The sequence below is a fragment of the Taudactylus pleione genome, unplaced genomic scaffold (assembly GCF_031769625.1).
Source record: "Taudactylus pleione unplaced genomic scaffold, aTauple2 ptg000628l, whole genome shotgun sequence".
Classification (NCBI taxonomy): Eukaryota; Metazoa; Chordata; class Amphibia; order Anura; family Myobatrachidae; genus Taudactylus; species Taudactylus pleione.
In genome coordinates, this window is record NW_028285030.1 from 407501 (window position 1) to 432683 (window position 25183).

The window sequence follows — 25183 nt, forward strand, 5'->3', positions numbered from 1 at the left end:
CCCCACGCGACAGTAGTGCAGCAGCGGCCCTAGTGCTGCACAACTGTACCGGCCCGGGGGGCAGATGGCACCCTGCCCCCCGGCCCAGTCCGCCACTGGGCACTGCATTAGGGGCACTATTAGGGACATTACTGGGGGCTCTGCATTAGGGGCATTACGGGGGGCTCTGCATAAGGGGCACTACTAAGGACATTACTGGGGGCTCTGCATAAGGGGCGTTACTGGGGGCTCTGCATAAGGGGCATTACTGGGGGCACAGCATAAGGGGCATTACTGGGAGCTCTGCATTAGGGGCATTACGGGGGGCACTACTAGGGACATTACTGGGGGCTCTGCATAAGGGGCATTGCTGGGGGCTCTGCATAAGGGGCATTACTGGGGGCTCTGCATAAGGGGCACTACTAGGGACATTACTGGGGGCACAACATATGGGTCATTACTAGGGCACTGCATAATGGGCACAAATTCATGGGGCATTGCATAAAGGGCTAATGGGAACTACTATAGGGGGCACTGCAGTGGTTTTTATTAATAATAAACCTTTCAAAATTGCATATAAGACTTTTTTATTTGTTGCAGCCCACACACTCTTAAGACCTTGAATATTCGGCCCGGTTGGTATTTTGAGTTTGATATGCCTGGTCTAGAGCCTGATTTTGAGTCTCCCGTAAAACATCTAGCATCTGAGTGCGACTGCCAGTGGCAGCCTGATATATGCGAGTACATGTAGGCCTTCAAGAGGTAAGACGCACTGTCCCGTTTTTTTTGTCAACAGACGCAATCATAATCATTAGTGTCGGCACTTGCACGTGACCCATGCTGGGTGCAAGAGATCCATTAGAAACAGGCGTCCTATCTCTGTATGAATGCCTCAAAATAGTATGCAACTGCCACCAAGAAGAAAGCCGATTCCATACAAGAAGAAGTCCAGCCAGCATCCATCTGACTTTTGCTCATGTGCAGTTTGCTAATAATTGCTATTTGCTGCCATATAGGGAGCTGGGTCCAACTTATTAGGGTGAATCTAGTTGGGAATAGGACATAGAGCCTGATCAGAGCCGCTCGCGAAAAGCGACCGCTCGCTCTGAATAAGGGCGGCCGCTTTGCTTTAAAAAAAAACACCCACAGGTTTAGCGATTGGCCAGGTAATGGTCGCGACCATCGGGCTTGCGACGAGACCCTTGTGGTAGGGTCTCGTCTGCCGCAAGCCCCAGTGAGCTTCCGGCTCTAATAGAGCCGGAAGCTCACTACTGACATCACTTGTGATGTCAGTAGGGCCGCCCACAAATGGCAGGCATCCTTCAGGAACGCCTCCGTATGTCCAGCCATCCCCCACCCCGCCTAAAAAAATGGGGCGAACTGTCGATCAACATCGACAGACGCCCCATTTGCAGTGAGCCCGGGAGTGAGAGAATTTCTCTCTCACTCCGGGGCTTGCGCACGCCGCGTGTGCGCAATGCCCCACCATCGACCCGCTGGCGAGCGCATACCGCTTGCATGCAGGTCTGAATCAGGCCCATAATCCTCATGTTAATGAAGAATGGGAGTACATTTTATATTCTATGGGCCATATTCAATTTGGAGCGAAAAGTCTGTTATCGGTGATAATTTATCGCTGATTACATAATTTTTGCCATTTTAACTTATCCCCATATTCAATTTCAAAGACTTTTCACTGGTGCAAAAACGGGAATACGTTTTCTCCACTGAATAGGTGGTGAAAAAAAGTGCAGAATTGGTGGTTTTGGGGTGCAGGGTTAAAAAAAAAGTACCCTGCACCCCTTGGAATGTCCCCTAAAAGTCAATTGTGTCAAAAAAATTTAAAAATAATCATAGGACACCACAAAAAAAGTGGTTTCATTTTGGGGGCAAAAAAAAAAGGTTGGGGAACAAACTTAAAAACTAGCGAAATTGACTCAGGGGGGTCCCTAAGTATGCAGCAGGTGTTTTCTATGCGGATGGTTGGGGCACGTGGATTTTTTAAGGATTTTTAAAAATCACTTTAGGGACTTTAACCCATTTTCATGTAACCCAAATTTGATGGGACTAGTTATTATTTCAAAAAAATAAAGCTAAATGCTATTCTTCATCACTTCTTGAAAGACGCATTTATGCACCTGCCGTGGCTGCTTAAAAGCCCCAATTACCGTCAGCAGGCCAAATCGGGTGTACCCATAGTGATACCCCATGTCAGACCATCTTTTGGGGGGTGACAGGCTGATTTCCCCAAAAAGTGACAGGACATTTCGATACTTACCTTTCCGCCGGGTCCCGTTTTCTACGATTCCTAATTGAATACGGTAATAAGCAGGCACACGCCCGATACTTAATCCCCTGCGAAAACGGCGATGATGGCGAAAAGTCCAACCTCTGACTTTTTGCTTCAAATTGAATATGGGCCTAAGTTTAAGTTTCCTTTGGACTCCATCTGCCCCAAGTGTAGATACAGTATTATATAGCAACTGTAAAGCTGGCCATACACTGTGCGATTTGCACCTTGCGACGCGACGGGGGATCCGACAGTCCCCACACACAGTACGATCGGGTGGCCGACCTCCCGATATGCCAGCACCCCCCCCCCCCACCAGCATAGCGCTGTATGGGATCGCACATTGCAACGCCAAATCAACTGAACCTGCAGAAAGATCTGTAGGTGCAATGTATGACCCCATGGGTGCGCGCACTATCCGATATCATGCCCATACACGGTACGATATAGCAGCGATATCGCACCATTCAGTCGGCTCGGCTGCTTTATTACACCGTTTATGGGCACCTTAAGCCAAATGCCTTCCAGGACTGTTCAGTCTCTAAAAGAACCTTTTAGCATCACTTTTGGTCCTCTCTTCAACCAGCTTTAGCTTTTGCCTTTTAATTGCAGGATAAGCATTGTGAACTCATACTAATATCACATCATCACTTTAATCTACTCCACAAACTAGTATAATAATGTATCCTGTTCATAAGAAACATGCCTGAATTACTGAACCACTTGCTCCCAAATAATTTATTAACAAGTTCTGGCCTCTCCCATAACATTGCAATACACAGTGTGCTATTTTAGGAGCCCAGACAAAAATTCCCAAGGTATGGAAAATTCTGTTGAACTCCCTGAGGTGCGCTGACCTATCAAAGTGGTGTAGCTAGGAAATGTAGGTACATTCCTTACAAACCTGTAACTGCCTCTCTCACTTAAGAAAGATAAAATTTCAAGGGAAAAAATCAAGGGAAAATCATTTAGATATTGGACAGGGAGTAGATCGTCTAGTGGATGTGCCCCTTTACACACAGTTACGGTTCTAGGGACAGGCTAACAGGGCCGTCGCCCGGAGCGCTGGCCCCTAGAGAGCACCGCAGAGTCCCCATATTAAAAAAAAGAAGAAGACTGTCTCTAAAAGACATCATCTTTATCACAGTATTGGCAGCGCCAGCAGGACCTAGCCGCAGCCACTATTCCCGACCTATGACCCCACTGTGCCTTTCTTCACACACTGCTCGGTATAGGCAGCCCGTTACTGAGGCTCAGTGACAGGCAGCCCTGGCAGCCTATACCAAGCAGTGTGTAACAGTGGAGCTCCGCTCCCAGCATTCCTCCTCTGTCAACATACTGTAAGTACCTCCAGAGCTCCGCCTCCCCGCCGGCTGCATCTAATCACGCCACCCAGTCTCTCCTCCCTATGTGCCTGCCTGCGAGTGAATGTGTGAAGGAACAGCCGAGGAGGAGGACGGGAGAAGTGCGCTAGCACACAGCGCGGGAGCAGGGGGACTCTGAGTCGGCAGAGAGACTCTGAAGAAGAGGAGAGGCCATTTGGGGCACTGTCTAAAGCGTAATGTCTAACTCCCCTTTTTGGAGAGGACCCTGACATCATCAGCTATTGTCCAGCATCATTCCCTACCATCCAAGTGGGCATAGAGGGGCAATATAACCGTGTGGCGAGCGTAGCGAGCCCCCGAGCCCGAAGCGTGGTGAGCAAAGTGAGCCCGCGAGGGGACAACTTCTTCTTTAGGTGGGGACAACTTTCTTCTTTAGGTGGCCTTAATGGGCATGGAATTGCACTTCCGCCCTCACTCACGTCACTTCCAGGTCCCTAGCATGAAGGGCAAATAAGCTCTACCCTGTCTAAAGCTATCAGGTGTGTGTGTAGCTATATAAAAAGACATATATATATATATATATATATATATATATATATATATATTAGGGGTGAGCGGGTTCGGTTTTACTCGGTTTTACTTGGTTCTTATCGCCACCTTACCGCAATTTCGGCTAGATTTCATTCGCTATCCAAAACACGTGTTCGGCGATAGCCAATAAAAAGATCCGAGTAAAACCGAACCCGCTCACCCCTAATATATATATATATATATATATATATATATGTGTGTTTATATATGAATGTATTTGTGTGTGTGTATATATATATATATATAAAACTTTTGTGTGTGCATATATATTATATATATATATATATATATATATATATATATATATATATATATATATAGATAGATAGATAGATATAGAAATATATACACAAGTATGTGTGTGTGTAGATATATATATATATGTATTTGAAGTGGGGTATGGATATATCAGGGTGCCCAAATCCTGAGCCCCCCTGATATTTTCATACCCCCACTAGCCGGGCTGCCAGTTTACAATGTGAGTGTAGTATGTGCACGCCCCCTCCCCGATTGGTCACACCCCTTTATGGAAGCACTCATGCCAAAGAACGCCTTCGATAAAAAAATAAAAAAAATGTGGGGGGATATCTTAGGGACAACTGGGAACTTTTGCCCTTAGCTCCACAATGTCTAGAACCGGCCCTGCTTATACAAGTATGAATCTGATCTCCAAACACCTATTGATATCCATTTGTAGCCATTAAAAGAAGTCAATAGTATAGCAGTAGATCTTGCAGTAGTTTTCTAATATATGTTGCTTTTATATTGCATAAAGTTTGCTTTCAACAACTTATATGCACACACTGACATTATGTACTATTCTCACAATCCATCAGCCAACTATGTGTGTACAATGACGTAGTTAAACAAAAGTTATACTACAAAGAAAGTTTCAGCTGACATGTACTGACAGCGAAAACAATGTCTTTTTTTCCAAAATAGAGATATGGCATACAGTATATACTGTAGTATATGGCATACAGTATAAGCCCCATATTGTTACCCCACAGATATTTTCCAAAGGCATGAAAAACTAAACTAAAATGATATACAGTTTGAGTCTCCCATATCCAAAATGCTTGGGACCAAGGGTATTTTGGATATCGGAATATTCTGTATTTTGGAATATTTGTATACCATATTGAAATGTCTTAGGAATAGGGGCCAAATCTAAACACAGAATGCATTTATGATTCATATACACCTTATACACACAGCCTGCAGGTAATTTTATACAATATTTTCAATAATTTTGTGGCTCAAACAAAGTTTGTGTACATACATGAAATTAATTTATGTTTCATATACACCTTATACACATAGCCTATAGGTCATTTTATACTTTATTTTTAATAATTTTGTGCCTTAAACAAAGTTTGTGTACATTGAACCATCAAAAAGCAAAGGTTTCACTATCTCAGTCATGCTAAAAATATTCTGTATTTCGGAATATTTGGATATGGGAGACTCAACCTTTATATATATTATATGTATACAAGGGCTGATTGAAAAGTAATGAGGCTGCCTCTGTCTTTCTGTCCCATAGGTAGACGTGACAACGCTATGCTGGTTATTGTGAAGCTCATACATCAACGTATTTGAACCTGCGGTTGGACTGCCGTAGTCTTCTTTGTTTGGTCACAGCGAGTGGAAGATCTATGTACGTTTCATCATGTCGGATGAGGAAGACGTGTCTGTGACATTACGTCAGAGATGTGTGATTGAATTTTGTGTTAAATTTGGAAAAAGTGGAAATGAAACTCATGAAATGTTACTGCAAGCATACGGTGGAGAAACAATTAGCTGTGCTGCAGTATTTTGGTGTTGGAAGCACTTCAAAGAGGGTAATATGCAAGTGACTGAAGAAGAGCATCCTGGGAGACCAACCACCATGGTTACAGATGTCACCATTGCCAAAGCTGTGGAGATGTTACAAAATGACAGAAGGTTAACTTTACACGAACTTTCGGCTTCACTTGACATCTCATTCGAACGGGTTCATCATATTGTGTCAAAGGAACTGAAAATGTATCCCGTGTGTGCCAGGTAGGTACCCAGAAATCTTACAGAAGAGCAGATGAGACGATGAGTTGAATCGTGCAAGAACACCGTTTGAATGTCGGAGAGGATACCTGATTTCCTGACATCTATTTTGATGTGTGACGAATCGTGGATTCGTCATTATGATCCGGAATCCAAACAACAGTCCAGTGAATGGAAACACGCGAATTCACCTCCACCCAAAAAATTCTGTGTAATTCCTTGTAAAGTAAAGTCATGCTTCTGCTGTTCTTTGATGGACATGGTATGATCCTACAGCACTGGGTTCCCCGTGGACAGACAATTAATGGTGACTACTATGCAGACGTCCTGAAAACCCATTTGCGTGGAGCCATGACGAAGAAAAGACCACATTTGCTGAAAAAACAGTGGTTTTTGCTCCGACAATGCCCGACCACATGTTGCTGCTGTTGCATTGGCAGCACTGACTGAAATGAATGAGAAAGCACTGGAACACCCTGCATATTAGAGATGTGAGCTGGACCATTTATTGCTGGCTTTGGTTTTGTATCTCCTTTGTGTTTTGGATCTGGATTTGGTTTTAAAAAATCACCATTTTGGTTTTGCCATTTCATGTGGTGAATGACATATTGGCAAGTTTATGTCTTTCTGCAGCTAACTTTTCCTTTTATGTGGTCTTCTTTACCACTGTAAAATATTGGTTCTTTGATTTTAGATGACCTGACCTTAGCCCTCTATGCCCTTGGGCCACTAGCGGCTCCAGGCACAGGCAAGCAGGTCAGTCGCCCGGAGCGCCATGGGATTCGGAGGGCACCGAAAAAGTCCTCCCACCCTCCCGGTGCTATTTTGATGATATACGCACAGGGGGAGGGAGTGGAGGAGGGAAGGGGCAGCAACACAGGACGGCACAGGGCACAGCAAAGCCTAGCGCCGGCTCTGCCTTGGGCATCGGCTTTAATGGATGACGTTGACGGACTAGTATAGTCATGACTGGTGGCATCAGCTCCAGCACTAATATGTGGCTCCTGCTCTCCTCTCAACTGATCGCTCTCCATATCAACAAACATGAACAAAGTGGGGTACAGCACACATCACAATTTGTCCCAAATTTTTTTTTTTACTTTGGGTTTCATTCATCTAGGATCGCAAGACTGTGGACGCATGCACCCGGTCGATGTTTGCGTTCTGAGCATGCATATGCACCGCAGCGTGCATGCGCAAACCAGCTACTGTGATTGCTAAAGCGAACGCAGCAGATACGCAGAGCCACAGAGAAATGATTGACAGGAAGTGCCGTTTGAGGGTGGAGAGGGGGAGTGGTCGAAGGAACGCAAACGTGCCTGTGCGTTTGAACGCCATTACAGGGATGTGCATAATTAAGCCCCAGTGACAGCATATGCAGCCAGAGATCTAGATGGCGACAGGAAGCTTTGCAGTTTGTAAGTCAGGCCAAGCTCAACCACAACTGTGCGTATGGATCCAATGTGTGCTCGATGTTACTTGCGGATGTATGTAATGGGAGGTGGACGGTATTATAAGCTGGTGGGCGTCTTTGTATCGTGCGGCGGTCACATTGCGATCGCATTCATTTGCATAATTTTGCAACGTGTGGGTGCGTGTAATACTTGTATGAATATTAAATTACGATACGTCCTGCAGCGTCACAATACTTGTATGAATATTACACTGCGGTATGACCTACAGCGTGACAATACTTGTATGAAATTAAATATTACACTGGGGTATGACCTATAGCGTCACAATACTTATATGAATATTGCACTGCGGTACAGTCTACAACGTCACAATACTTGTATGAATTTTACATTGCGGTATGAGCTACAGTGCCACAATACTTGTATGAATATTAAACTGTGGTATGACCTACAGCGTCACAATACTTGTATGAATATTACACTGCGGTATGACCTACAGCATCACAATACTTGTATGAATATTACACTGCGTTATGACCTACAGCATCACAATACTTGTATGAAATTTAATATTACACTGGGGTACAGCTGGCAGAGTCACAATACTTGTATGAATATTTGTATAGCCTACAGCGTCACAATACTTGTATGAATATTACACTTGCGGTATGACCTACAGCGTCACAATACGTGTATGAATATTACACTGCGGTACGGCCTGCAGCGTCACAATACTAGTATGAAATTGAATATTACACAGGTGTATGACCTACAGCGTCATACAGGCTGCAGCATCACAGTACTTGTATGAATATTACACTGGGGTACGGCCTGCAGCATCACAGTGCTTATATGGATACACTTTGGTAAGGAAGCATACACTGGGGTACGGCCTGCAGCATCGCAGTGCTTATACGGATACACTGGGGTATGTAATCATACACTGGGGTAAGGACTGCAGCGTCACAGTGCTTATATGGATACACTGGGGTACAGCCAGCAGCATCACAGTGCTTATATGGATACAATGGAAAGGGACGGCCTGCTGCGTCACAGTGCTTATACAGTATGGATACACTGGGATACAGCACAAATAAAAAAAATCTACTTTTTAACTTTTTTTTTTTTACTTATTATTTTTTTTTCTTTTTTACTTTATTGACTTTCTTTTCCAGCCCCTGGACGGACATCACACCACTGGATTGACAGCCCAGCTCTGGACAGCACACCCCTTGATGGACAGCACAGCACACCCTGCACACCCCTGGATGGACAACACAACTCCCTGGAGGGAACACAGCCCGGGACAGGCAAGGAAATGGCGCCGATCACCGCAGGGAGGGACTTATATACAATCTAAAACCTGCGAGAATCCGACACGGGATTGATGATGTTTTGCCTCATTTTCGGATCCAAGTCAGGCCGGAAAACCTGAGTCGGACTCGGAATAGCGATGTTCGGGCAGGTCCGGTTCTCTGAGAATCAGACCCAGTGGCGTAACTAGGGCAGGGCGAGCGGGGTGTGCGCCCTGGACGCCGTTGGACCGGCGGCGTGGGGGGGCGCAGCCGGCCACGGTACCGGCCCGCCTGCCCTAGTTAGCCAATGTAGCGCCGACCACAATGAGTGCGGTCAGCGCTACACATTTACACAGGACCAGCGTTGGCGGCGATGCGTGTGTTAAACAGCAGCCAATGAGAGTCAGATAGACTCTCATTGACTGCTGCAGCACCCATTGCAAGAGTTCCGTCCGGCTCCTGCAGTGGGTAATGGGACTGACGTCATGACGTCTGTCCCATAATGCTGAGTGAGCCAGCCCTGGCGGCGTCGCGACCAGGACCAGGAGCAGAAATTCAGGTAAGTATATTTTTATATATATATATATTTTTTTAAACCTATCTGCACAACGGGGGAGGGGGGTGGCTACTACTGGGGGGACCTCTACTGGGGGGACCTCTACTGGGGGAGGGGTGGCTACTACTGGGGGGACCTCTACTGGGGGAGTGGTGGCTACTACTGGGGGGACCTCTACTGGGGGAGTGGTGGCTACTACTGGGGGGACCTCTACTGGGGGAGTGGTGGCTACTACTGGGGGGACCTCTACTGGGGGAGGGGTGGTACTACTGGGGGGACCTCTACTGGGGGAGGGGTGGCTACTACTGGGGGCGCCATTGGGAGGACCTACTCAACTGGGGACTACTACTTGGGGGGGAACTACCACTAGGGGCATTATAAAAGGGGCCTACTACAAGAGGCACTGCACTCGGGGGACCACTACTGGAGGCAATAATAGGAAGGGCCACTACAGGGGGCACTGGATAGGGGGGATCACTACAGGGTGCCTGCATAAGGGGACCACTACTGGGAAAACTGCACGGGGGGGGGACTACTGCTGGGGGCACTATATAAAGGGCACTGCATGGGGGGGGACTACTACTGGGGGCACCATATAAAGGGCACTGCATAAGGGGATACCGCTACTGGGCGCACTGCATTGTGGGCACTGCTACTGGGGGCACTGCATAAGGGGGAACACTACGTGGGGCACTGCATTTGGGGGGGCCACTACAGGGTGTACTGAGTAAGGGGAACTAATTGGGGGCTGTATAAGGGGGACCACTACTGGGGATACTGTATAAGGGGCACTGCTATGGGCCTGCATAAGAGGGACCACAACTGCATACTGGGGGTACTGTATAAGGGGTACTACTGGGGTTAAGGTGCATATGGATAGGAATGTTCAGCGTGAAAATAAAGGGGTGTGTCATGTTGACATGCCCCATTTTTAAGTGACCACGCCCATTTTGTTTTCCGCGCACAGCTCGGGATGTTGGTGTGGGGGGAGGGGGCTCCCTTTTCAAATTTGCCCTGGGCTCCAAATACCCTAGTTACGCCACTGATCAGACCGCTCATCTCCACTCCATATAGCCTGGACTTGGTGCCTTGTGATTTCTGGGCATTCCCAACTCTGAAAAAGCAATGCGCGGAAAGAAGTTTTCAACAGATGATGAAGTGAAAAATTCCACAGCTGCAACACTAAAAGTGATGTCACAAAAAAGTATTCTGTATGTCTTTGAATCATTGTTGAAACGCTGCAAAAATGTATTGAAGTACGCTACTTTAAAAAAGAAAAATGTTCAGATCCTGTGGAGTCATCTGAGTCTGAATAAAAAAATCATTGTCATTACTTTTCGATCAGCCCTCGTATATACATACAATAGTGCCCTACTGTACCTATTTCTGTCATGTCAAACAACAGAGTAAGCTGTATTTCAGTGCGTTTTCCCTGTAGTGCCATTACACAGTGCATTCTCATCATCACATGCCCATAGCAGCTACTAGCATACTGGCATAGCATGCAATATCCAGTCATTCCTTACCTCTGCTATGAAAACAATAACAACACAATCTTCTTTTTCCTTTGCAGACATCTCTGAGAAGAGGGACCTCAAAGTATCTAGCAAGTAGCTCTGTTTGTCTCTCTTCACAGTTGGAATCCCGATAACTATAGATACTGTGGACAAAAGGTGGAAAACAGATCATAAAATACATGCTGCACTTCTGAATCAACTGACTAAAACATAAATCAGGCAGTGTGACATCCTCAATCATGGATCCATAGGACTGGCAGCAGAGTATTGTCAGATTATAGATGGCTAAATGGAGCCCTATCAGTGTTAAGCATATATAAAAATTATTGCTGCGGGACACACATCGCCGTGATAGGTGATAGTAGATCTGTTATTGCCATCAGATCAGGATGGCAACAGCAGAGTTATATCCAAGAAAATATATATTAGTCTAAGATTAAAAAATATTATATATAATATAATAATGTGATGAGGATTTTCTCTGGCCTTTATAAATTGAGATTTATTAAACATAAACGAAATAATTATAAAATCATATTTTGTAAACCAATATGCATAGCTGTATTGCAGCCTGGGTGGGGTTATGCTGCCCCATAAAAATATTATTTTGCTGTGGGGAGGGGGTCCGGAATACAGAAAAAATAAAAATGTACATGCATGGGAATGGGGACTAAACTGGGAGCACATTGACAGGGGGGGATAAGGATGGGGCTCATCCAAGGGGGTCTATTATCACTAGGGGCGTGGACAGGGGCATATCTATAATGGGTGCATGGTGTGCGGTGCACATGGGCCCCTGGGTCCGGGGGGGGGGGGCCCACACTGCACACCCTGCACCCATATGTATTAATACTTCCCTCTCCAAAGTCCCACGTCGGGCTGTAGTGCTGGACAAAACACCTGAAAAATGGCCACCACAGCCATTTTTCAAGCATTGTGCGCATGCACACAAAGGAAATCAGAAGCCATTTTTCAAGTGACCTGTGTATGCGCAGAAGACTCCGGGCACACTCTAGTGCACAGAGTTTACTGCTGCAGTGATGCGGCCGCCAGGGAGAGAGGAGGGGGTCCCGGAAGGGGAATTCACATGGGTCACCTCCTCTCTTAAGATGCCTCTGGGAGTGGGGGATCTTTTGACACGGGGGGGGGCTTATTTCTGGTGGGTGGGTAGTGATATTACATTGGGGACCTATGGATACGGGTGTGGGGAGGTGCAATACACCCCCAGGTATATATATATTTTTAAATAAAATATTTAAATATTTTTAAAAATACTTTAGAAAACTTCATTAAATAAAAAAACGATGACAATTTCTGGGCGATTTTGGTGAAAAAAAATTGTCCGTTAAGTGGTTAATCAGTTATGATACGGAGATTGTGTAGCAAGCATAGCTAGTGCCATATTAATAAAAAAAAATAATTCAATTAAATATTTGAAAACATTTTTTGGTCTTCTTCCTGGCTTAGTACCTTCATGACTGTAGGTAGTTTACCCTACAATAACAAAAAAAAAATTGTGTATTTTGTACTGCATTGGCATTGCCTTAAAAAAAAAAAATTCTTATTATTTCTTTCTTATAGGTGCAAATAACACAAAAAAGCAACACGGCAGAGAATTTTTTTTTTAATTTGTTATTAATAAAAGGGGTCTAATTATGATTCAGGCCCTCTATCTGGCGACAATTTTTTATTTATAATTATTTATTACCAGTTATTAATGTAGCGCACAGATATTCCGCAGCACTTTACAGAGAATTTGGCCATTCACATCAGTCTCTGCCCCAGTGGTGTATAGTCTATTTTACCTACCACATATACCCACGCATATACACACTATTGTGATTATTTTTATCAGGAGCCAAACAACTTATCAGTATATTTTTGGATTGGGCGAGGAAACCAAAGTACCTGGAAGAAAGTTACGCAGACAAGGGCAGAATATACAAACTCAACACAGTTAGGACAGTGGTGTGGACTCTAATCCACAACCTGAGTGCTATGAGGCAGTAATGATAACCATTACACCATCCGTGAAAGGAAAAAAAAATATTTACCAACTTTTTAAAACGCTAAACTCCCTTAAACTAAGCTGAAGAAAGATGGCTGTTCCTGAGAAGGCAGTGTAAGATTTCACTGCTAGTTTAAACCTGATGCAAATGTTCTTCCTGGCAGCTTTCACTGTATGTTTTTACAATTTACACTCACAAGATCTTGTTTAGCATTAGGAGCAAATCCTAATGCTAAAGGGTATAAATTTGCACTTGGACATGGATGGGTCCAAATGAAGTTTTTCTTGGGATACACTGAATATACTGCCTGCTCTTATATTTTCCAAATTAATCATTAATTTATGTTTAAAAAATTCAGTTAGGACATAATCTAGGAGTGTGTGTACGCGCATCATGTCATTTGGCAATGCAGCCTATGAAGATGAAATATGTCACATGCCCCTTCCCGTCCCGTTTATGGGATGCAGCATGTTTCCTCACTTTTCTGTGATGTTGTGCACTTCTTCCCTAAATCAGTAGTCTCCTGACATTATGTGTGAGTATGCATAGCATGGTTTTGTTGGGGTGCAAATCATCACCTTCTATCTAAATTTAATCCCTATCGAAATTAAATCTAAAGTATGAAGGGTAGTAGGAAATGATTGTTAATAATCTGAGCAAAATCTAGGAAATAGCATGTACATGTTACCCCTCCCATGTTGAATCTTTTTAAAGAAAATATTTCATATATTTCAAATTAATTGGTTGAAGGTATCCACAAACAATGGAACACAAATCATACTTGATTGTCAGGGAGACTCCCTGAAATACAGATGTGTCCACATACATCTTATTTCCTTGCACGTTAAACAGCCCTTCTAGTCGCGCCATGCCGTGGCATGACTCGCTAGGGCCAAGCATCTTTTGTGCAACTTTTTATCTTCAAATGCATCTTATTTGCAAAATATTTGAATAGGACTCAAAAGCAGCTTCTGCTGATTAAAATGATATGTGACATGCCTATATTCTGTATGTGACTGCGGGTGTATCTGCATTTGAAATGTTTCGATACAGTGTCACAGCCACTGACACTGTAATGTAGTATTTTGCATGCAGATACAGTACATCCGCAGTCACACACAGAATCTGCATGTGCGTCCTATGCGCATTGATTTGCGAATAAGACACATTTAACAATAAAAAGTTGCATGAAAATAGGCATGGTGTTACAGAGTTGCATGGCGTTAACACGTTGTTTAACGTGACTTGTAGTGCACGTAGGTAAAACGTGGACCATCTGTAGTAGCAATCTCTCTGACTCCCTGAAGAGTCTAGCAATTTCCCTCCTTGCACCTTACTCCCATTATGTAGGAGTAGTAGCAATCTTCCTGTTTCCCTGAAGAGTCTAGCAATCTCTCTGAATGCACCTTACCTCCATTATGTAGCTGTTATATAATTGTAGAAGCAATCTCCCCGACTCCCTGAAGCAGTGGCGGAACTAGCGGCGGTGCAACCTGTGTCTTGCCCATAGCCGACTGCATCCGACAGTGCCGCTGCACCCGCCGCCAGCAGGGCCGCCTTTAGAGGAAGACTGCCGGGACTTGAGTCCCGGGCCCGGACCCTGGCTGAACGGGGTGGCCCACCCGCTCCTATCACCACTCCCTCCAGTGGCGCAGCGACGCATGCTGTGTCCAAAACAAACTTTATTGACCATAGGGGCCTGGCCCGCCGCCGGCCCCTATGGTCAATAAAGTTTGTTTTGGACACGGCGCGTGTGATGTCATTATGTCACACCGCGCCGCTGGAGTGGTGGTAGGAGCAGGCGGGCCCGGCAGTGTAAAGTGGTCAAAGAAAAGGGCTAGGGAGGGGGGAGTTGGGGTGTGAAGGGTGACAGGTTGGACGTAGAGGAAGGTGAAGGGGGCAGAAGAATATGAATGAGGTTGGGCCAGAGGAAGGTGATGGGAACTGGGGCAGAAGGTGATGGGCTGGAAGCAGAGGAAGGTGAAGGGGGCAGAGGAAGATGAGGGAGGCTGGAGGCAGAGGAAAGTGATGGGGGCAGGAGGTTACAGGGGCTGGGAGCAGCGGAAGTGATGGTTCCTGGTGACAGAGGAAGGTGAAAGAGGCTGGGGGCAGAGGAAGGTGATAGGGGCTGGGACAGAAGGTGACGGGCTGGATGCAGAGGAAGGTGAAGGGGCAAAAGAAAATGAAGGAGGCTGGGGCAGAGAAAGGTGATGGTCTGGAAGAAGAGGAAGGTGAAGGGGCAGAAGAAGATGAAGGAGGCCGGGGCAGAGGAAGGTTATGGAGGCTTGGGGACAGGGTGACGGGCTGAAACAGAGGAAGGTGATGGTGCCTGGGGACAGAGGAAGGTGAAGGGGCAGAGGAAAATGAAGGGGGCTGGGGGCAGAATGTGACAGGGGCTGGACGCAGAGGAAGGTGATGGTGCCTGGGGACGGAGGAAGGTGATGGTGCCTGGGGACGGAGGGTGGTAGGGACTGAGGACGGTGAAAGGTGACGGGTGGCTTCTGGGTTGAGGATGGTGATGAGAGGCTGAATTTGAGGATGGTGATGAGGGGTTGACAAGTAAAAATGACTGGCCGCAGACACCATCCCTCCTACCCCTGAGGCATCCAAAGCACTGTCATCAAGAAGACCTTGCAAGAGATGAAAGACAAGAACTAGCCTGCATTATCAGTGACAGAGAGACAGTGTGGTAAGTCATAGTGTATTTATACTTTATTTAAAGGCTGATATATCTTTCAGTTAATATATATATATATATATATATATATATATATATATATGTTCCATAGAAAAAAAAACTTACGGTTTCACATGTCCCATTGAGGCTTCTTACACATGATCTGAATTTTCACAAAACCTACTGAATTTCTGACACTCAAACTCAAAAATGCAATTATGCATTTGGACACCCCTACACCGATTGGAATGAAATCAACGCGATGTGGTCTAGTTGGATCCTGGCCAGGTTTTAGGGTGGTTAGGGTCCTGGTCGGACCTCCCGTTGGTGTACGCTGGGCAGAACTTTGACCCGGGGAGCCTGTTCTGAGCCTTCCACTGGATGGATTTGGATAAAAACTTAATAGTGTGGTAACATTGGATTCCAGAAGACATACTAGGGGTTGAGGTTCCGGTCGGACCTCCCGTTGGTGTACGCTGGGCAGAACTGTGACCAGGGGGCCTGTTCTGCGCCTTCCACTGGATGGATTTGGATGAAAACTTCACAGAGGCGTGGCAATTGGTCTGGGATGCTTAACTTAGCAACTTGAAGATTTAAACCTGGACAACGCCAGGTACTTCAGCTAGTGATTACATATATTGTGCCTCATTCTCAGATGCATTTAGCACTTATATTCATGTGATTTGTGAGGTTATGGCACACAATTTTCTGTATCTTTTTTGGTCATAATTTTAATTTTGTTTCTATAAATAGGTTTCTTATTCTTTGTACCGATTGTTAATGGAAATAAAAAAAGGAGGAATAAACATATCACCTAGATTATCACTATATAAACAGTGCACCACCTAAGTTTCTCAACAGTATCTAAACTTTGCGAACCACAAGATATTAAATATTTTATTGCATGCTTACAGCAGATAACTAAACCTAGACCATATGTGTATAGTGACAGTACCACATGACAACTATTATGTCATCACAAAGTCAGTAGATCGTCTGCACTCTGGTTCCTTGATGCCCTTTGCTCTGCAATATTCTCAACTACTCAAATATGCACAGATAATGAAGACCAAATATGCTCTATTAGCAGTTGTTTGTGAAAACACAAACAAAAGTCAATATTCACTGTACTTTGTATTCACTACCAGTAGCATTATAAAGTGGAAACACCTAAGTAAATGAGGGACAGCAAACATATTGAAGGCAAAGGCTTCCACACATGTGTAGCTTGTGTGTAAAATTAAACAAAAAAGCATCGTCAGGGTCATGTATAAAAATCCTGGACTGCCTAAAGGCCCCCATACTGTACATCAGCGATGGATCGCCGCAATGGCGCATCGGTGAAATCCAATATGTTGGATTTCACAGATTTGCCGATCACGATCAAAAAATTAATTATACGACGGATTGCGAAACATCGATATCTGCCGGTTGGCATTTCCGACCGGCGAATCGGAGTTTCCAATTCGATAGCAGGATCGCGCCAATCCATCTCAGATGTATGGCGGCCTTTAGTTGTATGTATAGCTACCCTGCTAGAGGAAACCTCAGTAGCGGCTTGTTTGGCAGGAGTTTCAGTGACTAAAGCTAGATGTAAGAAACCTTCAAGAACTTAGGGTCTCATTCAGACCCGCTCGCGAGCGCTGAGCACTCGCAAGCGGGTCGATGTTTCCCAAATGCGCATGCGCACGACAGACGCACCTCCGTCGTGCGCATGCGCGAGACCCGAATAACGGCGGGGTAGCCGTCGTTATGGGTGTCGCACCAAAGGGGGCGTTCTGTCGATGGTGATTGACAGCACACCCCCTTTGGTGGGCGTGCCGGGGGCGTGGCTGCCAGACGGAGGCGTTCCCATAGGAACGCCTACCGTCTGGGTACGGCCCCACTGACATCACTAGTGATGTCAGTGGGAGTGATTTTGGTTCTGATAGAGCCAAAATCACTCCAGGGCTTGCGGCAACGAGACCCTACCGCAGGGTCTCGTCGCAAGCCCAATGGTCGCGATGGTCTTGACCATCACGACTATCATCATGGACGCTCGCATAAGCTGTGGGTGGTCACCCACAGCTATGCGAGCGTCCAAGAGGCCGCTCCATTTTTAGGTAGGAGGGCCCTGATTCAGAGCGAGCGCTCTGGTCAGAGCGTCCGGCTCTGAATCAGGCCCTTAATTTGTGCAATAAAATTGTAAAAGCTGCCTAATTAGCACTTTAACAAGGACCTCTCATTAAATCCTCTAGAAAAAAACAATCAATATATAAATATAAAGTACAATATCAGGCGCTAAAACAATAACCATGAATATAACAAAAGTAGTGATGTCACTATGTGAGACAATAAAATGGATAGTAATTTCCCTCATTAATCAGGAAACATCTGTAATGTCCATAAAGAGCGATTTGCTTGTATTCTCTCACATGGATATAATTCCCCTATAAATATCTTTTAAAAATCCAGGTGAGAAAAGTAATGTTCATTCAATAATATAAAAAGTTCCTAAATGTCCAGTGAGTACTTGATACTAAATATAATTTGTCTCAAAGTACATGCCCTAGTATAAAACTTCCTTATAAGAGCCGGAATTACAGATGCATTTAGCACTTATATTCATGTGATTTGTGAGGTTATGCCACACAATTTTCTGTATCTTTTTTGGTCATAATTTTAATTTTGTTTCTATAAATAGGTTTCTTATTCTTTGTACCGATTGTTAATGGAAATAAAAAAAGGAGGAATAAACATATCACCTAGATTATCACTATATGAACAGTGCACCACCTAAGTTTCTCAACAGTATCTAAACTTTGCGAACCACAAGATATTAAATATTTTATTGCATGCTTACAGCAGATAACTAAACCTAGACCATATGTGTATAGTGACAGTACCACATGACAACTATTATATCATCACAAAGTCAGTAGATCGTCTGCACCCTTGATGCCCTTTGCTCTGCAATATTCTCAACTACTCAAATATGCACAGATAATGAAGACCAAATATGCTCTATTAGCAGTTGTTTGTGAAAACACAAACAAAAGTCAATATTCACTGTACTTTGTATTCACTACCAGTAGCATTATAAAGTGGAAACACCTAAGTAAATGAGGGACAGCAAACATATTGAAGGCAAAGGCTTCCACACATGTGTAGCTTGTTTGTAAAATTAAACAAAAAAGCATGGTCAGGGTCATGTATAAAAATCCTGGACTGCATAAAGGCCCCCATACTGTACATCAGCGATGGATCGCCGCAATGGCGCATCGGTGAAATCCAATATGTTGGATTTTACAGATTTGCCGATCACGATCAAAAAATTATCGTGAATGGCAGATCGTTGAAATTTAACATGTAGAATTTCACCGATCCTACGACGGATTGCGAAACATCGATATCTGCCGGTTGGCATTTCCGACCGGCGAATCGGAATTTCCAATTCGATAGCAGGATCGCGCCAATCCATCTCAGATGTATGGGGGCCTTTAGTTGTATGTATAGCTACCCTGCTAGAGGAAACCTCAGTAGCGGCTCGTTTGGCAGGAGCTTCAGTGACTAAAGCTAGATGTAAGAAACCTTCAAGAACTTAGGGTCTCATTCAGACCCGCTCGCGAGCGCTGAGCGCTCGCAAGCGGGTCGATGTTTCCCAAATGCGCATGCGCACGACGGACGCACCTCCGTCGTGCGCATGCGCGGGACCCGAATAACGGCGGGGTAGCCGTCGTTATGGGTGTCGCACCAAAGGGGGCGTTCTGTCGATGGTGATTGACAGCACACCCCCTTTGGTGGGCGTGCCGGGGGCGTGGCTGCCAGATGGAGGCGTTCCCATAGGAACGCCTACCGTCTGGGTACGGCCCCACTGACATCACTAGTGATGTCAGTGGGAGTGATTTTGGTTCTGATAGAGCCAAAATCACTCCAGGGCTTGCGGCAACGAGACCCTACCGCAGGGTCTCGTCGCAAGCCCAATGGTCGCGATGGTCTTGACCATCACGACCATCATCATGGACGCTCGCATAAGCTGTGGGTGGTGACCCACAGCTATGCGAGCGTCCAAGAGGCCGCTCCATTTTTAGGTAGGAGGGCCCTGATTCAGAGCGAGCGCTCTGGTCAGAGCGTCCGGCTCTGAATCAGGCCCTTAATTTGTGCAATAAAATTGTAAAAGCTGCCTAATTAGCACTTTAACAAGGACCTCTCATTAAATCCTCTAGAAAAAAATAATCAATATATAAATATAAAGTACAATATCAGGCGCTAAAACAATAACCATGAATATAACAAAAGTAGTGATGTCACCATGTGAGACAATAAAATGGATAGTAATTTCCCTCATTAATCAGGAAACATCTGTAATGTCCATAAAGAGCGATTTGCTTGTATTCTCTCACATGGATATAATTCCCCTATAAATATCTTTTAGAAATCCAGGTGAGAAAAGTAATGTTCATTCAATAATATAAAAAGTTCCTAAATGTCCAGTGAGTACTTGATACTAAATATAATTTGTCTCAAAGTACATGCCCTAGTATAAAACTTCCTTATAAGAGCCGGAATTACAGTGTAGAATTTAAAACACTGGCTGTCAGTTCTGTAGTTGCTGAGAGTCGCACCCAGCAGTGAATGGGTGGTGAGGTAAGTGTCAGGATATCGCTCACTGTACTGTTGCACGGCGGTATGTGTGTAGTGTTCCCTTTGGTTGTGATTAGAGGGGGAATTCTGGTGGTGTATAGGGTAGTCAGGTGGATGGTACACGTAACGGGTATACAGCTCACAGTGCGCCGTCCTCCTGAGACCTCCCTGCTTTCACTGTTCCCCCGTAGAGCACAACTTTCTCCTTACCTTCACCGGCGGCTTGCCTGTCGCAGTTATCCGCCGCTGTACAGTCCGCTCCACGCTCTCTCTCTCTGGGGTAACTTTGGTACCACTCTGGTACCCCGGTACCCCTCAGGTGTGTTACTTGTGAGTCCAACTCGCCAAAGGGGTTATGTCCTCTTTGTCCTCCTTTCAGTATTTAACAAACAATGGCCCTCATTCAGAGCCGTACGCTCTGAGCAGAGCGCACGCTCTGAATGAGGGCCGGGCTCCATGAAAATGAGGCCCTATGCTAAGTTTAGCTTAGAGCTGTTTGTAATGTACTGTCTACGAGCGATACAGTCCCCATTGCGCATACCCCCATTTCATTAATTAAAAACGCATATAAATCATTCTCCAGTCTGGTTTAAATGAGATACTGGCTCGCCTCAATGGAGTCCATAGTGATGGAATTGGACCAAGGTAAAAGAATTCTGGGAGTCACGTTCACCAACGAGAGGCTGTAAGAAGAGTCCCACAAAAAACATTTCTCGATAGAATCCACACAATAGGAGTAACCCGTTTCAGACATATACATGACCTTCCTCAGAAGCATGTGTGGTGATATTGAGCCAGATCCTTATCTATATAGCCCCAAAAGAATACATTACATCTGTATACAATTACTCACTAATTACAAACAAGTCTGCGGTAAAATGGCAGCTCATATAAACAAATGTGTTCCATGATGCGTTCCAGCTAGACCACGCATATATGGAAGTGATCTCCTTAATTTCCGGAAGCGGCAATAGCAAGGCCACCATATATATAAACCGCGCATGTGCAGAAGTATTGTCCATAGTTCGGCAGTAAGATGGCCGCCACTCCTCCTTTTTACTCCACCCTGAATTAGTGGGTCCATTATTTGTTTGAAGCAGTTAAATCCCTCAGGGAAGATAAAGAACTAAAAATAAACCAGCAGATAAGTGGTGAGGGGTTGTTTTAATGGATAAGGAGAAGTATGTGGAGGATATCTATAAACAACTTAATGATGGGCTAACATATAAAAAATGAAAAAGTTACCCTACACAAAAAACGATAACCACTCTTTTGGGACCCTCAATCCCCATTAAATATACATTGCCCAAAATTCATAAAAACCCTACCACCCACCTGGTAGACCGATAATTTCTGGGTGCAACAGTATTACCAGTAATTTATCGCCCTTATTGATTTTTCTTTACAATCCCTAGTCATCCAAACTAAAGCTTATCTAAAAGACACTGTTGATGTTTAAGGAAACTTTCAGAAATGAAATGGAGTGACAATGATATTCTACGTAGTGCAGATGTAAGCACATTATATAGTTATTGACACCGAAAAAGGACTCACAACAGTGGCCTATTTTTTGGATAACAGCGACTTAGGGGAAGAAGTAAAACTTTTTATCCTTGAGGGTATTACATTTATTCTTTTAAATAATTATTTTTATTTTGATAGATCATTTTATCTTCAGTTGTTAGGCACTGCCATGGATACCATGCATCATGGTGGTTGGGAGCTATGGTGGAGAGCTGTGCTAGGGGAATACAACTGGGAAATGATGCGGACTACTAAAGTGTACATAGGGCCGATTCACTGCGGATCGCTATTGCAATTGCAGCTGAGATTACGCACGCAGTTCTGCTGCGAAAATATGCTAATGTCTGCAACTGCTCAGCCAGCATAGAGATGCCCACTACCGCCATCTCACATCTGTAAGATCTCGCAGTCCTGCGTATACATAGGTATCATCAAGTAACATTGTCCCCTCATGCAGAATTACAGCAGGTCTGACCTGTCTCAGAAATTGCTAACCTTGTTGCATGCAGTGAGTACACAAGCTGCGTATGCTGTCGCAATGGCTAATTTATGCATGCCCAAGCAAAGGCGTTCAAACAGACAGATACGCCTGCATTTTTCCGACCACTCCCCCGTCATCACCCCCAAATGCTAACGTCCTGTCACTTACTCTGCGATGGCTTTGCATCTGCATACGTGATTGCAGTGCGATCGCAATGCTGTCCGGCGCACTGCGGTGCATAAGCATGCGCAATACACACCATCAGCTGATCTGCGTACACGAAGCCTGACTCAGCAAGGATCACTATTCTGCTTATACACACGTTGCTAATATCAGTGGTGATATGTAAATGTTTGCATTCGCATTGCGATCGTTGCCTATCATAAGGACGCCCACTTCCCCTTACACACATCCATGTACTTTGGCAACATAGCAAAATAATCAGTAACATCGGACCCATACGCACAGTTAAGGCAGGTCAGACCTCACTCAGGAATTTCTAATTTCAGCGCACGCTATGAGACCTCAGGCTGCGTATGGTATCGCAGTGGATATTTTAAGCACGTCCTTGCAATGGTGTTGAAAAGCACTGGAATGTCTGCGTTCGCCCGGATCACCACCCACAAATGGCACTTCCTGTCAATCACTCTGCATTGGCTCTGCATGGTGGCTGGTTCGCGCACGCGCACTGCGATGCATACGATGTGCAGCATGCAACAATCAGCTGATTGCGTGCGTATAAGCAACTACGACCATTGCTGAATCAGGCCCACGGTTGCAATTGTGATCCATGCTGAATCAGGCCCTAAGACCGAGGGGAATAGTACACTAGGAATAGGCTAGGGCAGAGGTTCCGAAACACGGTCCTCAAGGCTCCCCAACAGTTCAGATTTTAGAGATATCCATGATTGAGCACAGGTGGTTAAATCAAATTGACTGAGGTTCTAATTAAATCACCTGTGGTCAGCCATGGACATCTCTAAAACCTGAACTGTTGGGGAGCCTTGAGGACCGTGATTGGGAACCTCTGGGCTAGGGGGTAAATTTACTAAAGTGAGAGGTTTTAGAAGTGGAGTTGTTGCCCATAGCAACCAATCAGATTCTAGCTATTATCTTTCTAGAAGGTGCTAGTTAAATGATAAGTTGGATCTGTTTGGTTGCTATGGGTAACATCTCCACTTCTAAAAACTCTCACTTTAGTAAATATACCCCTAGGAGTCTATTACTGTGGACTTTGCTTGGGCACTAGAACTAGGAAGTGTGAACATTTCAAATAGGCTAGCTCCTGATTTAGGCATGCATTTTTGGTGATTATTTTACAGTCAAGTTTTCAGCAGACAACCTTCAGAGTGTACTCAACTTTTCCTAAGAAAAACTTTTTTTCTGCAAACAAAACTTACATTTGCACATTTCAAATCATTTAAGGAAATATGGTGTGAATATCTACAGTACTGTGTGTCTAGTAAGTTACTGGCCGGCAGACATATAAAACAATGTGCAGTAACTACTGTATATTGTACCACTCTAAACAGTCTACATTCACTGTATCCTTATGTTCTTTTGTTTCAATAAATTGTGTAAAAAAAAAAAAAAGGAACAAAATAATCAATATAATAAGTCCATGATTTGCTCACCTCCTGTTCTTCCATGCCCATAAACCACATTTGGTTGTAGGCTGTCTTCATGCCCCAACAAATGAGGCAGGAACATGTAGATGTTTGAAAACTGCATGGGAAGCTTGCTGGTCATATTCAAAACTTTCCATTTTATCTCCTCAACTGCAAAAATAAATAAATAACAGATTAATTTTTATTGCTGTGGTTAAACAAAGAAATAAGGAAACAATCATATAAGGTTTGATACTTCCATACCCTTCTTATAAAGGGTGGCATTTTGGCACAATCTACTATAAAGGCAAGGTGCTCCCCCACTACTGCTAAATATAACACGATAGGACCCCACCTCTGCAACCCTAAGCTGGTACACACTATACGATGTGTGTTCTCATCTATGGAACGAAACAATATAACGAAACATTGGGCACGCCATACACACTACATGATCCGGTGTATGATGGCACGATGTATCCTTACATGCTGCATGTAGCAGCATGGTATCATTCATTGCATTTGTCCCATCTGCTGTGCAGAACAGCAGATGGAACGGTGTAAAGAAAGAAAATTGTGAACAATGGATCAGACGTACAAACAACATGTGTCCAGCATAAGTGTCAGTCCAGAAAATAAAACCTACATTGTTTCAGTTGAGGGTATTTTAGAGTAATCTTATATTAAAGGGAGAAAATCCCTTTTATCAAGTCCAGCAGGATGTGATTCCCAGCGCCAGTGGCGGCCAACACAGGTAAGCTACTTAGTGTATTATTATTATTCTCATCTTTTGTTTATTAGTTGCCACAAGGTATATCCAGAGTCATAACTGTATTCAAACATCGTAATTCTATCACCCTTCTCAGGATTATGTTAGCAGAAGTGATTAAGAATATATACCTGGAAGTCCGAGACCAGTATCTCTGGGAAGCTGAGCATCATTCAATTGATTTGGTAATTAGATTATAGGACTTTTCAGGGGTATTTCATAAACAGACCCCTATGACAGAATGTAGAGAACCACTTTAAAACTCAAATCTAATATTGCTACAAGCAAGTATATTTTTTCCTAAAATGGCCATGCTCTACTTTAGAAGAAATCTTCATATTAGAGCAAATGGCAGGAACATTTAGTATTTTCAGATAATTAAGAACTACACAAAAGTTATTGTGATAATGCCATCCAACATTTTACATAAATAATATGGTACAGGGATGTAACAGAAGGCTGTGGTAGGACTTGTCGACATT

General features: G+C 44.4%; 1 protein-coding gene across 3 annotated transcripts in view; it reads right to left on the reverse strand.

The window, feature by feature from the left end:
- Positions 1-25183, reverse strand: part of MGAT4D (MGAT4 family member D) — a 242861-nt gene that overhangs the window by 112496 nt on the left and 105182 nt on the right. For all 3 annotated transcript variants that reach the window (XM_088454717.1, XM_088454716.1, XM_088454718.1), the window contains exons 3-4: positions 23960-24103; positions 11021-11154 (exon numbers count right to left, since the gene is read on the reverse strand). In XM_088454717.1, coding sequence (XP_088310843.1) covers positions 11021-11154; positions 23960-24103 — 278 coding nt within the window. The remainder of the gene's footprint in view (positions 1-11020; positions 11155-23959; positions 24104-25183) is intronic.